Source organism: Balaenoptera borealis (assembly GCF_965194805.1).
Source record: "Balaenoptera borealis genome assembly, chromosome: 1".
NCBI lineage: Eukaryota > Metazoa > Chordata > Mammalia > Artiodactyla > Balaenopteridae > Balaenoptera > Balaenoptera borealis.
Window position 1 is genome coordinate 24,979,455 of NC_138860.1, and position 15,461 is coordinate 24,994,915.

The 15,461-nt window shown below is 34.3% G+C and overlaps 1 protein-coding gene across 8 annotated transcripts in view; it reads right to left on the reverse strand.

Moving 5' to 3' along the window:
- LOC309605007 (serine/threonine-protein kinase MRCK alpha-like) overlaps positions 1-15,461 on the reverse strand; it is a 120,173-nt gene that overhangs the window by 39,905 nt on the left and 64,807 nt on the right. For 4 of the 8 annotated variants that reach the window (XM_082340193.1, XM_082340195.1, XM_082340197.1 and 1 more), the window contains one exon: positions 8,054-8,092. The exons of the other annotated variants lie outside the window; for them this stretch is intronic. In XM_082340193.1, coding sequence (XP_082196319.1) covers positions 8,054-8,092 — 39 coding nt within the window. The remainder of the gene's footprint in view (positions 1-8,053; positions 8,093-15,461) is intronic. 8 annotated transcript variants of the gene reach the window in all.

Sequence of the window (15,461 nt, forward strand, 5' to 3'; positions counted from 1 at the left end):
CACTCAAAATATTAAAACAATGAAAATCTAAAATCAGAGGGTATCATCAACTTAACCAAGTAGTCTATCACAGGGTTGGAAAAAACCAAGTCAGAATCTGACTACAACTCAAACTTCACTTCAGACAGCTTTCAAAATGGGACTATCTGCTTCTATCAGAAAACTAGACACAGCTCTGTCTGATGACCAAATGGGAAACAAGGGAGCCATGTCAGAATTGTAAAGCTTGAGTAAATAACCAGAACTGCATCTGAGGCAGGATAGCATTAACTGAGGAATAATACATCCTTCTGACTTGTTGAGAAAGGTGATCAGTTGGCTGTTTAAAACCATTTACTTACATAAGGTGCAAACACAACACTGTTTTTGCACTATTAAAAGGCATGATTTAAATATTAAAAGGTTGGATGCCTATTGCTGATTAACAGTTAGAATAAACTATTCAGTTGCCAGCAGTGGCAATTTTAAGCTCTACTTATGAAGTAACAGTTATGTCATACCTTATTAGATTGACTAGAAGAATTAAAATATGAGAATGGCACCTGACACTGCCATGTGTCCACAGAGTTTTTATCTGATAATTCCAAAATTCACACAACTCTGTCCTCTTTTCTATATAGCGCTCTACTTAAGATAAAGACTACTTTAAAATTAAATAAAATTTCTGTCTATTTTGGGTTGAATTTGGGGGGACCATTTTTTACTTCAGTTTTATAATCCTATCTATATTATCAGTCAAATGTAATGGTCTTCAATATACTGTGACTTATTACACAATACATTCGATTAAAAGAAGAGAGTCAGATTTCACTTGTTTTTGCAAGTCCCTCTTTCCTGACACAAGTGAAAAGTTGGGGAGCAAGACTGCTCCAGTGAGGCACCTTAACTGGCTCAGCTTCACTAGATGTGGAAGATGTGGAACTTGACTGGATGTAAAACTTGACGTTCGGATTCCGTACATATGTGTTCTCAACGGGATCAGTCTAGGAAAATAAGTCAGGAAAAACAAAAACCCAAGAAATCACTTTTAAACAGTGTGCAGCTCTTAGTAAATTTCTGTAAGGCATGATCACGATAACATACTGGAGAAAGGAGAATAACAAACTTTAGTTTGAATATTCACATGAGGGATGTGTCATTATACAAAAGCATAACCACTAGCTTTAAACAAAGGTCAAGATAACAATAGTTAACAAAATGCTCCAATCTTCACCACTGATCTCTTACTTCAAGCTACTGTATGTTCTTTATTTGTATTCCACAAAATAAATCATACATGTGAAATAAATGCAGAGTACTTAATAGAAATATGCACTGCAGATTACAAATAAGTTTGTCCTTGATTAGAATGAAATTTGGTCCTCTACAATGCATTAGTTGAAAGTAAAAGAAACAAACCTATCAGCTTTGTCACTAAATTAAATTCTCTTTTTATTTTGCAGCAGTAGAAATACTGGCACTTATACTCAGTCGCACCCTTCTAACCAAGTCAAGTATCTTTAGAAACTGAAGATGCTTTGGGTTAAAATTTAGCATAAAAGATCCTATGGAACACACCGATCAATGATATATATTCAGTTCAGCAGTTTTCAAAATTACCAGGATTGGGTTTTTTAAATGAAAGGCAATGAAGACAACTTGGGAAGGTTAGGGAATTTGTTTCAAATACGTTGTGCAGCAAGAACAATGCTTAGGTCAGCATTTATTGTAAACCAGCACTTACTGATTTACAAATCAATAAAAAGAGTAATCAGCTTAAGGATTTTAAACATGTACTAAAAAGGTTTTTAAAAAAATTCTTTATTATTATTATGGTTACTATTTTAGGGACTGGCTAGTGGGCTGGCAAATACTGGAGTAGCCCTCTGCTGGTGCCCACCTGTGGCCTCCCTTGGTGGTGGGCATGGGCAGGTATTCTGGCAAACTGCAAGGCAGGACTTTGGTGTGACCGACTAAGATGGCCGGCAGCTGGGCCTTAAACCTTTAGCTACTGGGTTCAGGAGAAACGGGGACAGTAAGGATCTCAGTAAGGGCATCTGGGGGACCTGGAGTAGCAGCTACGTACTAACAGCTAGGAGAGTATTTCAGATTTTAAAAACTGAACCATTGAACCGATGCATCCCAGCTGTATGTCAGCTCTGTGTGTGTGATGTGGATAATTTCATAAAACTAGTATGCCTTATGAGGTGGGAGAGCCAGGCCTGAATCTCATCTCTTGACTCCAAATTCAGTACTCCTTTGGTTGTACCAAGGCAACTCCACAGTAGAGATAGTCAAAGCAATTTAGTGACCATGGAGACTGACAATGAACTTTGCTCAGGAACAGGAGAGTAAAAGAAAGAAGAAAATGGGATTCCAGACAAATTTTACCGAGTTCACAATTTTACTGAGGGACAGCCATGGAGAAGGTTAGCAGTTCAAATTGTTAACCTGAAATATGACCCTAGGTTGGGAATAAGGCAAAATGTCTTTTATTTTCTAAAAATCTACTTCTGGTTTCCCTAAGTTTATATTAATTGCAAGCTGAATTAAAAAGTCCATGGGGGAGTAGGTTCTATTAAAATGGAACTGATAAGCAATACTGATAAATTTTACACTAATAAGAATTTTAAAACTGACTCAAATAATCAAGAGTTAATGATCTCATAAAGTTTTAAAGAAGTGTCCAAATAGAGGATTTGCTACTTGTAAAAAAATTGGATTATTTTAAGAAAATTTAACGTTCTGACCTGTCACACAAAAGCCTTTAGCCCATAGATTAATTAAAAGACATAAAATCAGAAGTTCCTGTGTGAAGGATAGTGCAGTGTTTAAAAAAGGGGATAAAGAGAATTCAGAAACAATTTGGTTCCATTTTACTTGAAGCAGATTTTAAAATAAGACAGTGATTCTCAATTTTCTGAGAGGAGCAAATTTAATATAACTAATATAGTGGCTTTGTAGCCCTGGGTCCAATTACTGTAAAAATTCTTCAAAAATGAGAAAGGCAAGACATTGCTGTTCCCAATAGTACTGGCTGAAATTTTAAAGCAGGCTTGCTCTTTGTGCCATATGGGGGACACATACTGACAGAAGTTGAACACACTGTTTTATATACTTTCCTGTGCTGAAATTAGAATATACCACTTTAAGCCATTTTGCCAATATGTGCTCGAAAGCGGGGGTTCACGTCATGAAAATTGTCAAACCTAAAAATCAAGTTGATCATTAAAACATTTACTAGCATGTTTCATGACCCTATGAAAATGTGACTTTATGGCAGTTTGATATTGGCCAAGAAAAAAAACACTATCACAGTTTAATCTGTGATTACACAAATCAGTGACTCTTAAGGAATGACTGAGGCTTTTAGCACATACCTCTTGGCCCTTCTGAAGAATTACTAGCATTATAAACCTTTTTCTCCTAAAATATTTTAACTCATCAATAAAATGAAAGAAAACAATAGAAATGAGAGCAGATTTTAAAATGATTTTCTTAGCTGAAGGAGGTTAAAACTGGCTTTTCAGAAGTGGAAAACCCTTAAATTTTAAAAATAACCCATCCTAATTATAGTACAATAGAATAATGAAAATTTCCACACTAGCTTTTTGGAGCTTTATGCTCTTAAAGTAAAAATAAATTCCAGAGATTCAACAAAATCAAGACAATTTTGTTTAACAAAATTCAAAGTAAGAAATATTGAAATAATATTTTGAGATGGCATTAACTGACCTTATTAAAGAGTTGAACTATGCCATTTACAATGATGCTGTGATTTAAAAAAAAACCATGCATGTATAAATGAAGTTTAAAAATTACCACTTTATTTTCCAAGTGTGTTTCTCATAAAGACAAGGACACAAAAGTTTGGTAAAGATGAATAAACTCATGGCAAAAAAGTCTTGAGTATCAAACTTTAAAAAAACTTCCCAGGTCTTTTAAAAGACTCTAGTAGAAGCTAATAGCTGATTAGATTAATAGATTTTAGTATTTCATTTCCTTTCTGGACTACTACCAGTGTAAACAATATCTCAAAAGAGGTTACCAGTAACAAGAAAAATACAATATCACTTACATATTCTCTTCATCAAAGTGTTAACCCCAACACGACTATGGTTTTCAAGATGTTATTAATTTTATCTGTAATTACATGCTTACCAATGCGTTTATAATTAATTTGTAATTCTAGTTACTAAAAAGCAATTAATTTTACTAAACTTTCAGAATACTCAATGACTATATGCCAGGATATACAGATAGCCTAAAATTAATTTTGATAATTGGCAATGATTCAGATATAAAAATGACAGCAAAGCAACTGATTAATAGCATATTAGCTACTTTTACCTTTGAAACAAATATAATCACTAAAATTTATTAAAGCCAAGGAAGTTAAAAATTCTTTGTATTATAAAAAAAATTACAGCATTAAATGTAAGCAATGACTTGAATTAATAATGCAAGAAAAGCTAATAAATATGATATACATCAATAGCAGTGATATCTTAATTCATAACTGGGTTTATGATTATAGAAAGAATAATAAAATAGGGAAAATAATAAGGAACAATAGCTAATATTAATTGGACAGTATATTTTGATATAATCCAAAGGAAGAGCTTGGAAACAAATCTTAACTGAATAGTATAAGCAATTCACTCAATATTTATAAGCTGCCATCTACTGAGAAAAATAAGAAACCTCTTCATGTAAATGTGATTTTTTTTCTGTTTTTTGATTAACTGAGTCTTTTTCTAAGTAAACATACTTTAAGGAGTTATTCCGATGAATAGGTATTAGAAACATCTACTCTAATGTCAGTTTTACTTACTGCTCTACTGCTTGGGAAAATAAAAGCAGAAAAACTGAATCTCAGTGTATTGTCCATAATGCATAACACTGTCATGTAAAAAGTCCATAATGTTTCCTGAATCTATTAGGACTTCTCTAATGAATAAACCACAAAATGTATTTTTAGAGCAGTATGGTATTATAAAATAGAAAAGTTGTTTTCCACCTTGGCTCACATCTGATTTTTAGATGACCCACTAATCAAGAATTTCTCAAATTATGCAATTTGGCCTTCTTATAAATAACAAAAGGATCAAAAACTACTTATCTTGAACATGTATCAACAGGTCTTTTCTACTCCAAAAATAATTATAGATTTGAACAAGTACAAATAGCAAAACATTCATATAAGAAACCTGGTTTTCAAATAAAAAGATACCAACACTTGATACGAATTTGATATAGATTAAAAAATAGCTTACATCTAACATGTTGTTTTGTACTGGTAAATAAAAAGCTCGAAGTTAACAGAAAAAATCCAGTTTTCATCAATTTTCTTTATCCTGTAGCTGGAAGTATTTTAGAAACAAAGTGGCAGGTAATCCAATTTTTTAATATTCAGATACACTTTATAACTCAAGCTTTTAGTGATATCGTTATCTCTGTTAATTGTTCTTATGATTAAAAACAGTATTGGACATTGTCTATGTCATTTGGACAACAGTAAATATATTTTATCATTCTAAAACAAATAATAAATTACTGAAGGTTAGTTATGACTAGTAAATGTAATCTTACTAGTTACAAATAATAGAACTTGTTTCTCTTTATGAAAATTTCTCCTTAAGTTATTTTCAATTTATTGATTTGAATATCTACTCTGGAGAATTTACACATGTTCTAAGAAAACACAAAAGAAAGTCCAGCCACATGTTGGCGATTTACAATTTCTGCTTTAAATTCTGAATAATCTAACAGATAATCTAATCTATTAGAATAATCTAATAGATACTCAGTGTTTCTCACTATTAATGAAAACACTATTAACCTTCCCATAACCATCTGTATTCAGACATTAATAATGACATTAATAACAAAGCTTTCTTACACTATGATTAATTAAATAACGCCACTTAAAAAGAGCATTATTTAAATTGTAAATGAGGCTTTAGAGCACATGGGAAATACAAATATATACCTCATTTATACGATATTTCATTCAGAGAATTTTAAATTTATGAAAGTATTGTACAGTTCTTGTCTAAAAACACAGTATGTAACATAAAATTGTATGCCACTGTTAGATTCAAGGTCACTGTTAGGAATGGTAACTATTTGTGCCCTACTGTTTTCATGGATGTTCCCAGGGACTATTAAGGTTCCTCACTATTCTATGTTTCTATTTAGCTGTTGAATAATTGGTAATTCTTCAGTTATCTCCCTCACAGACATTACCACTTTTAAGTGGCTGACTTCTTATCTGTCAAATACTCAATAAAGGAAAAATTAAAGGAAGCCTGGAAAGCAAATTACCAAGCCTATCACATCTGCATTTAAAAAAATCATATGTAATTATAAGTCATTAGGCTCTGGTTAAGTGTGACTTATTTATATCCTATAGAATAAAAATGTAGACTAAATAGCAGGGGTCTTATAACAGCTATTTCCCTCAAAATTTTTTTCCTATTTAAAGACTCACAGAAATGTTCTGGGTGGTCAAAGCCCCCAGAAGTCTACAAGGTAAGAGACATAACTAATCTATGATAAATTTAACCAGAAAAACAAAATCTCTCTGAATGATAAATTTGTTGAAAAGCAAACAGATAAAAATGTCGTCAATCCACAGGCTAATGATTTGAACCTAATATAACGGGGCACACAACATCTTGGTCTTCCCTTTTAGAGGTTATATGATACCAATGAACATATATTCAGATTGGATAAATCCAAATACCCAATGGTTTTAACTCTGTACAAATGTCAAAATAATCAAGAAGTCAGTTGACCAGCAATCTTTTCATAAACTTCATTAATTAATGAGATGTCAGTTGAAGTTGAAGTTCTACTGGCCATACCACTGGTATCTGAAACTGCTTATTCATTGTTAAACAGTAGTTTGAAAACATGGGCTATAGTAGGGTTAATCGCGTTCATTTTACAATCAACCCTCCATCACACCAGAAAGATAAGAGTACAGGAAGCAGTGGGTCACTCTATTGCTTACCATGCCTTCCATAAACCAGATAATTCCCTGATTTAGAACTTTCCCAGTCTGAAATTCTGGATTTAAGGTGTTGATCAATACCAATGATCATGAAGCCAACAAGTAGAAATTTTAAATTTGTATCTATCACAGATTTTCCTTTTTAATGTTGTTATGTACATTGTATATGAAAACCAGAGCAAACAGTGTCAGCTAGCTTCTCAACTAGTGAGTTTGAATGTGTGTATATTGGTGTTTGGGTGGAGGCTGCTTTCGAAAAATTTGAGACCTTTTCACAAACAGATTCCCCACTCTGGGCACATCAGAATCTTGCAGGATAGAGGTAGAGAGGTAGTGTCTGGCCCATTTCAGATTGAGAAACACTGAACTAGCCTTAGCATAGGAAGATGTTTATAGCTTGTTATCAATACATGTATAAGGAATGCTAAAATTTTTTTTAAATCTTGGAAATATCTTAGAATATAAATGATTTATTACCAACATCATTGCCTCGAAACTCTAAATACAAGATATTTAGGAATATAACTTAGAACTACCTTAAAAAATCTATCAAAGGTTTCTCCAGAACTGATTTACATAAAATTATCATCAGTAAGATCTATACCTTATCCCAAATCTTTTTTGAATTTTGCATAATATGAATTATCAAGCTTTCTTTCTACGTAATTAAAATTTCTAAGAATCTCCACATAATTGCTTACATCAGATTATTTAGAAACTCATTTACTTTGTATGTGACCAACTTAGAAAGCATACTTTAGGATCACTCTTTTACCCAATCAAAATTAAAAAGATACCTTATAATTTTAGTAGCTTGGTTAGAGAAATTTATATGAACATTCCTAAAGCTTTGCCGCCAAAGCCAAAAAAGAAAAAAAAAAAAAAAAGAAAGTACAGAAAAGCAGAGTAGCAATAGCAGGAGCAGCAGCACAAAGCATGCAATAAATGTAATAATACATCACGAAAACAGTAGCATGTACTGCAACCACAGGCAAAAAGGATAAGAGATAGGGGTAGAGGGCATCGGACGGGCACACAAGTGCAATAGTCTCTTACACGTCTGCCTTTGCTAGCTGGAGTACAGGATGGAGAGCGCTTCAACAAAGAAAGGAGAATACTACGTTACAAATATTTACACACGTGACTCTCAATGACTAATACTGTATTAACAGACAAAGTATATAAACATACATATAAAGACACATTTTTGATAGGTTGAAAGTACATGTATTTTCAGGAAAAACTGGAAGACAGGAAAGTAAAGAAACAGTTCCTCAGGCTAGGTCTAAGAGTGGTAATAAAGTTTTTCACTAGACCTTGCACAAACAGTCACCCACCAAATAATGCTCCATCAAGCTATGGCCAATTTCCTTTCTGGAAAGGTCGGTAGTGGCAACTTGAAATGGGAGCACAAAAAGGTCTAAATAACTCTGATTTAGTGCTAGTAAGCATTTAACAAAATATTTAATTAACTAGTCTTGCTTCGGACGTTTATCTACCAAATTCTTGCTCTTTTCAAAGATGACTCTTTTCAATGATAAGAGGTAAATTAGGCCTTCAGAACTACTGATGTTGAATTGAAACAAAAAGTTACTTCAACAATATTGTCCATCCTGACTAGACATTAGGCTTAATCAAAAGAGGGATCTTCACCTTTCTGACATTAAAGAATTAAGTAATTCAGAAAAAGTAACAATAAGTAGATAATTATATAGAAATATTTTTCAAGTTTTTGAAATTTGGGATGCTCAAGTAATAGAGTTTCACAAATATATACCATCTCTACTCAGGCAATTTCCTATATTCAATTCAACCTGACATTTACTAAGTGTTTACAATATGTCAGGTACTTAAAAGATAAAGAGGGTATGGCAGTTCACAGACTGGTGGGGGAGACATCATGCCATCAACAATGTGACAAATGCTATACTAAGGGCATGTACGAAGTTTGTATGGGAACCTGGAAAAGGGATGTACAAGATTTTTATGGGGACCTAGAGGAGGGAATTTATAAACTGAGTCTATAGGAGTTACAGAAGATTTCAGAGAAAACCTCAAGGATAAGAAACATCACTGAAGACGATCAGTTTTACTTGTACAACAGCTCTGACAGATTGGTACACAGGAACTATTATTTCTTCCTGTAGGAAATTGGGATGGAAGGTGACTTAAACACTGTGTCCCAAAGAGTTAATAGCAAACCAGGATTAGAAAGTCTGCAGATTTCTCAACAGGTTCTTCTTAGTCCAGTCAGTCTTCCATTACGGTGGAGGCTAAAGTCTCAGGTTCAAACCTGGTTATATTCCTTCAGTGATTAACAGGAAGTATCTGTCTCCCTCCACACTCCCCCAAACCAAACCACCAAACATTAAGTAACTCAACCCTCAACCCTTCCTCTAACATTTAACTCTCCCTTCTCTTCCTTAATAATGAAAATAGCTAACTTTTATCATATGTAAAATATATACACGTACTTTTCAAAGTACTTTACATATATTAACTTTTTAAATCCTCATAGAAGGATTAATATAAGGTCGGTATTATGATCCCAATTTTAAACATGAAGAAAACAGATTAACTTGCAACAGGTCACAAAACTGGTTAAGTGGTAGAGTTAGGATTCAAACCTTCTCAGTCAGATTTCTCAAAATGGTATACTATCACTGTCTCTACTTCCTAGCCTCTCAATTCACTTCTCAATACTGTACAACTTGGCTTCGGCTTTGATCGCCCTAATGAAATGCTGATAAGATCAGTATCTCCTGTTTGTCCTACGGTACCAGGTATCTCCGGCTGTACCTGAGGCTGCTGACCACTCCCTCTTAAAACTCTGTACTCCCTTAGTTTTCGTGACACGACACTTTCCTGAGTCATCCCCTGTGACCATGGCTCCTCCTTCTCTTACGTGGAGTCCTATTCCTCCACACCCTTCTCAGTGTGAGAGATCCCAGGTTTCTGTTCTGACTTACTGCTTTTCTCTTGCTACGATCTCTCCCTGGGAGATCTCAATCTATTTTCAACTACGTTGATCATTCCCAAATTTCTACTGCTAGTTCACTCCTTTTCCTTAACCTTCTGACTCATCTAGAAAACTATCTGCTGGACATTTCCACATGGATGTCCCTCAGGCACCTCAAACTTAACTTGTCCAAAAGGAAACTGGTCACCTTTCTCCTCTGTTAAGCCTTTTCATAACTATTACATATAGGACTGATTAAATCTAAGCTCCATAATACCTCCTTTATATTCCCATGATATGCAGTCCATATCGTTTATTATTGTACTGCTCCCATTGGTGTTATAATTATTTAGATGTTTGTCTTTTCCATCAGACTCAGCTCCTTAAGGGCCGGAAATACTGTATTATGCTTAGCATAAAGCTTGTACATTTTAAAATTCTGCGTAAATATTGAATGAATCCTTCTGAAATTCTACAGTATTTAACCTAAATATTTCTTATGGCACTTATCATTTTCTACTTCACATAATACATTAACTGTGTATTTTTTTCTAATAAGAAGATAAGCATTTTGAGGTCTACTTCTAAGTCTGATTTATCTTAGCATCTACCACTGTGCACAGCAGAGTACCACACATGTAAAAAGTGGTAAAATATTTAACATAGAGAAGCCCTTAGTTTTTGGCTATCCATCCTCCTAAAGCCTAGAGTATGTTAAAACCATGAGAAAGAGCAGGAATAGCTCAAAATAAACTATATTACCACTATACCCAAAACAAGTCAGAATGTCTCTCAAAACTATCTTTACACATGAAGGACAATAAGTTTTCTAAGCTGGCATTTAGTATCACTAAGCTAACAGTGATACTAAATCACCATTGTAATAATGTTCTTCTCCAGGTGGCTACCTAGAAATCAGACCATGTTTATATTTTCAATAGAAAAGAGCAAATTACACTTTCCTGATGGTGTCATTAGAGGAAAACACACACACTCTTATACATACCCACACATACCACGGTTTTCTATAAACACTGAAACTGATTTCATAGCAAGCACTGGAAACCAGTACATTTTCTTAATATGCAATCATATACCTTTTTATATCTAGGTCTATAAATTGCCACCAGAACTTTAAGGCTGATTATGGAAGGTAAGCACGGTAAGCAGAAACCAAAAGAAGTAATTTATCTTGTGGACGCAGAATTTGGCTAATAGATTTTAAGGTTCAGTTAATGAATGCCAGAGGTCTTATTTAATAAAATACCGAAGAGGTAAAAGACTATGTAGTCATGGTTCTTTCCTCTAGTTACCCAAATATATTATTGATATAATATATGATATATAATATACAATATAACATACTACCTAAACTAGAGAAGAATTGTATATGCCAATCTTCTGAAATGTGAGAGTTTCAAGTCAGGTTGTGCTTAACATGTGGAAGTTTTAAAAAACAAGTATTAAAGGAGGAAATTATAGAAATGTCATAATTTCTCAGAAGGATCTAGGCCTAGCTTTGGTCATAGGATTAAAAACTCTTTACAACGCATGTTTTAGAAATTTGTCTTCCATTGATTCTCACGTGTGATCGACTTTTCCCAGATACAGCTAAACCTATGCTGCCAAGCCCAGATTTCTATGATTGGTTATGACAGAATATGAAAGAACCTAGGAGGGAGAACAATGTTAAAGGCAAGACATAAATGAAGGAATCTAGGAGCCAGGACTGAAATTAAATATTTTGGGACATCTTAGTAAGCTTCTATATGAGGCCAAAAGCAAGAGTAGAACTCAGCTTGCCAATGCTCCCAGGCTACTCTTCTCTTAATATGCCAGAATGCAAGAAAAGAACACGATACTAGGAGTACTGGACAGTTGGACTAAAGGTACTATCTCTATTCCTTTATGTCTGACCTTTATATTCTAGAGCTTTCATTCCTTGATTTACTCTTTTCCTCAGTACACTAGAGTAAGACAACCTCCAAAAAGCAAGCTGATACATTCGCATTTGCCAGATGAATGGGCAAATTCCATTTTTGTGAACTTAGGCTAAATGAACAGAGTACAGAACTGTAATTTAATAAAACTCAAAACTTACCTAGCATGTGTTTCATATATATGACAATACGTTTATCAAATATAAACAGCAACTCATTCATTTATATAACTATAACTAGTATTCCTTGAACATAGTCAAGTCAAGCATTTTGGGGGTTCACTTGAGAAGGAGAAAATGAACTGAACAGAATGGGAGGTCCCTGTAAGCTTAGTCTGATGATCCCTGGATCTGCTATCATGGGAATGAAGGGAACAGATGGGGGAAAACCTAAGCTGCTGAGCTCCATTTCCTCCCCCCACCTGCAACCTGCAGGATGACGCTGGGCCTAATATGCAGTATCACAGGCAGTCTAGGATTGGGCACGTGGGGTTGAGAAGAAAGATGAGGGTAAAAGAGGAAATAATTTCCACAGCAGAAGGGATCCTGGTATCTGTTCGACTGCTATCTCAATAACTCACATGGGAGTGCCTTACCCAAGGGACCACTAATCAAAATGGTCTCAGTTTCTTTCAAAATTAACTCACCCCCCCCCTTTTATCTGCCCTAAAGAATGCCATGTAACCCTTTTGTCAACACTTCCCTATTACTCCAAAGACTGAGAATTCTAAAAAGTCACTCTCACTAATGGGAGAGTAACCTATCTACTAGTGGGAGTGCTGTGGTAAATAATTACTGAAACCACTGGACTAAAGATATTCTACGGTTCTCTTCTCCTTGAAAAGTCTATTATTCTACAGGTAGAAAACTCCAAACGCTGAGTTACAGAAACAGAATGTTGAGAATGTATTCTGCTGTGCCTGAGTCAGAGGGAAGGAGGGACTGGTGTTACATATACTCTTTCTCTTCTGTCAAGAGCTGTCTAAACAGTGTAACTTAAAAGGAAAGCATCTTGTTCCAAATGTCTTCCCATATTGCCCCAAATCCTAGCATTCATCCGAATTTTGAATAACAGGCAAAACATACTGAGGAAAAATTAGAGGTAGGAGAGTGATTAGGTGTACTGTTTAAGTAAAAGAATTATAGTTTTAATAGGCCTGTGTGGGAGGGTTAAGGAAAAAACTAGAAGGTAATTTTGGGGGAGGGGCGGCACTGGTGATAAAGCTCTGAAGAATTGGAGGGCAGTATGAGGGCACTAGGTTACTGGGGGCAGATGGAGAAGGTCAATGATGTGTGGACACAAAAGAAAACTTCATTTGTGCAATTTGGCTTAAAACTAACCTTATTCCCTCCTACACCTACAAATTCCACTGCAATTCAATTCCACTGCAATTCAATTCCCTCCTATACCTACAAATTCCACTGCAATTCAACATAATCTTTTTCTTTTCTATACCAATGAGATAGAAAACAGAAAAGAATGAGCAGAGGATGTGTCCTATGGATTAATTAAGAGACAGAGTCTACTTAGTATAGAGCGCAGTCGCATATTTTAAACCTCATGCACAACAACGTAACTAGTTTGGGCACAAAGAACAATCAAGATTTATTTTAATCCTTAAGAATCCACATGCCTAAGAGAAAGGAAGCTACAGAACTTGAGTTTTATACAAAACATCTTGGATGCTGAACCCAAGCATGCCAAAGATTGAATACCATGATTCAAAACAACATTCTATTATGACTTTGAAGGTGAAACGGATGATAATGCTGGGAAGGGTGGTCACAGTTACAAAGTAGGAAGAGAAATAAGAGGTCTATGCCATAAAATATGAATTAAGAATACAAAATAGTTTTTTAAATGGGAGGAGGTTACTGCTGGCCTTTGCCCTGACACGTAAAAATCATTTCCAGTGGTAATGTGATTCAACAGGAGGAAAGTATAGTGATGCACATTGGTGGTAAGTGGAAGGCTGAGTGGTGAAGAGCTAAGAAAGTACTTAAGTGAAATTGAACTTGTGGACAAGAAAGGAAGCTAAAGAGAACACAGCAATGGAGGGGAACTGGTCTATTAAGAGTAAGGAAATAATAACCAATACTATTGAGGGTATTACATACGCTGTTTCTTTAAATTCTCAAACAACCTTATGAGATTAATACTATTATTATCCTTGTTTGTCTGATGAGCAAACCAGTGCATAGAAAGGTTAGATAACTTGCTCCTAATTATATACCTAGGAAGTGGCAGAGGCAGGATTTGAATCAACTTAAGTGCTTAAGCAATAAATTGAGAGGAAAGTGCTTAGGAAGCAAATGAGAGAAAAACCACGCCCTTGAAGAGCGTGGAGCCTGAATCATAAAGATTCAGCAGCCTTTGTGAACTTAGTTTCGGTTTACTTTATAATAGGAGTTCCTCTGTGCTACTTTACAATTTACATGTATGTCTGAACTGTATCTATGCTGGGTAATAGTGGGTGAAGGGTAAGAAAGGGTACTTCTGGAGGAAAAGTAAAAGTGGGAAACAGACACTACAGCTGGATGGTGGCAGAAGACAGCATATGAGAGCAGAGATGAGATAGGAGTGGGCTGAGATGTGCTTCTGCTGAGAAGAGCTAACCTATTTACCAAAATACATACTACTCCTGTGTTGTACATTCAAAGATTTTTGTGGGAGAAAAAGGGATGTAGAGAAGAGTTTATTAGAAAGAAAAATGAAAATGGTCTTCTAGGAGAAAGGACAATTAAAATACTTGTTCAAACTTCCTTCCCATTCTTTTTAAGGTGAATGTTATCTGTATGGAAATACCATACTGAGTATTTTAGAATAGTAAAATATACATCAGATTATAACATCAAATATTATTGTACATCAAGAGTTCTCTTTTTATCACACTGCAGAATTACCTAGTTTAATTATTTGTCTCAAGAATAATAAAATAGTTTCCATTTAGAATGGAAAGGTGCACACTTTGCTATAAATATTTCAAAGAAATAAAAAATCACTTTAAAATATAGATCAGGAGTTTTCTTTAGTAGAAAATTATGCTTAATACTCTCCTCAATATCAGAATTATATTTAACAAAACACAAAAAATAAAACATTTAAAGAATTTCCCCTGGTTTAAAAATAGTTATATGCACAATATTTGCATTTGAACCCATTTTATTTCCAAATTTCTGTAAAGATAGAATGTTCAACAGGATAATACAATGCTTTACAACAAGAATTATTGTGCCATTTAATGTGGATTAGAGAGAACGTATATGTCAGGTATTTCTGTAAAGAGAGGAACACTATACATTAGGAACTTCTAAATTATTAAATCTATACAATTAATTTAAGAGAGAAAATGATAATGCAGTCAATTTATAGTGAATATAGTGCATCTATTAACTAAAATCATTTTTTACATTAGAAGAGAAATTCTGTCAGCATTAAAAATTGATCTGTACTCAATTATTGTGTTATGATAAAATCTACTGGAAGAGTTAATAAAACGTGTCACTTGTTCTGATTATACCACCAGAGGTTTACTTTTAACTAACATATAAACTAAATAGTAAAG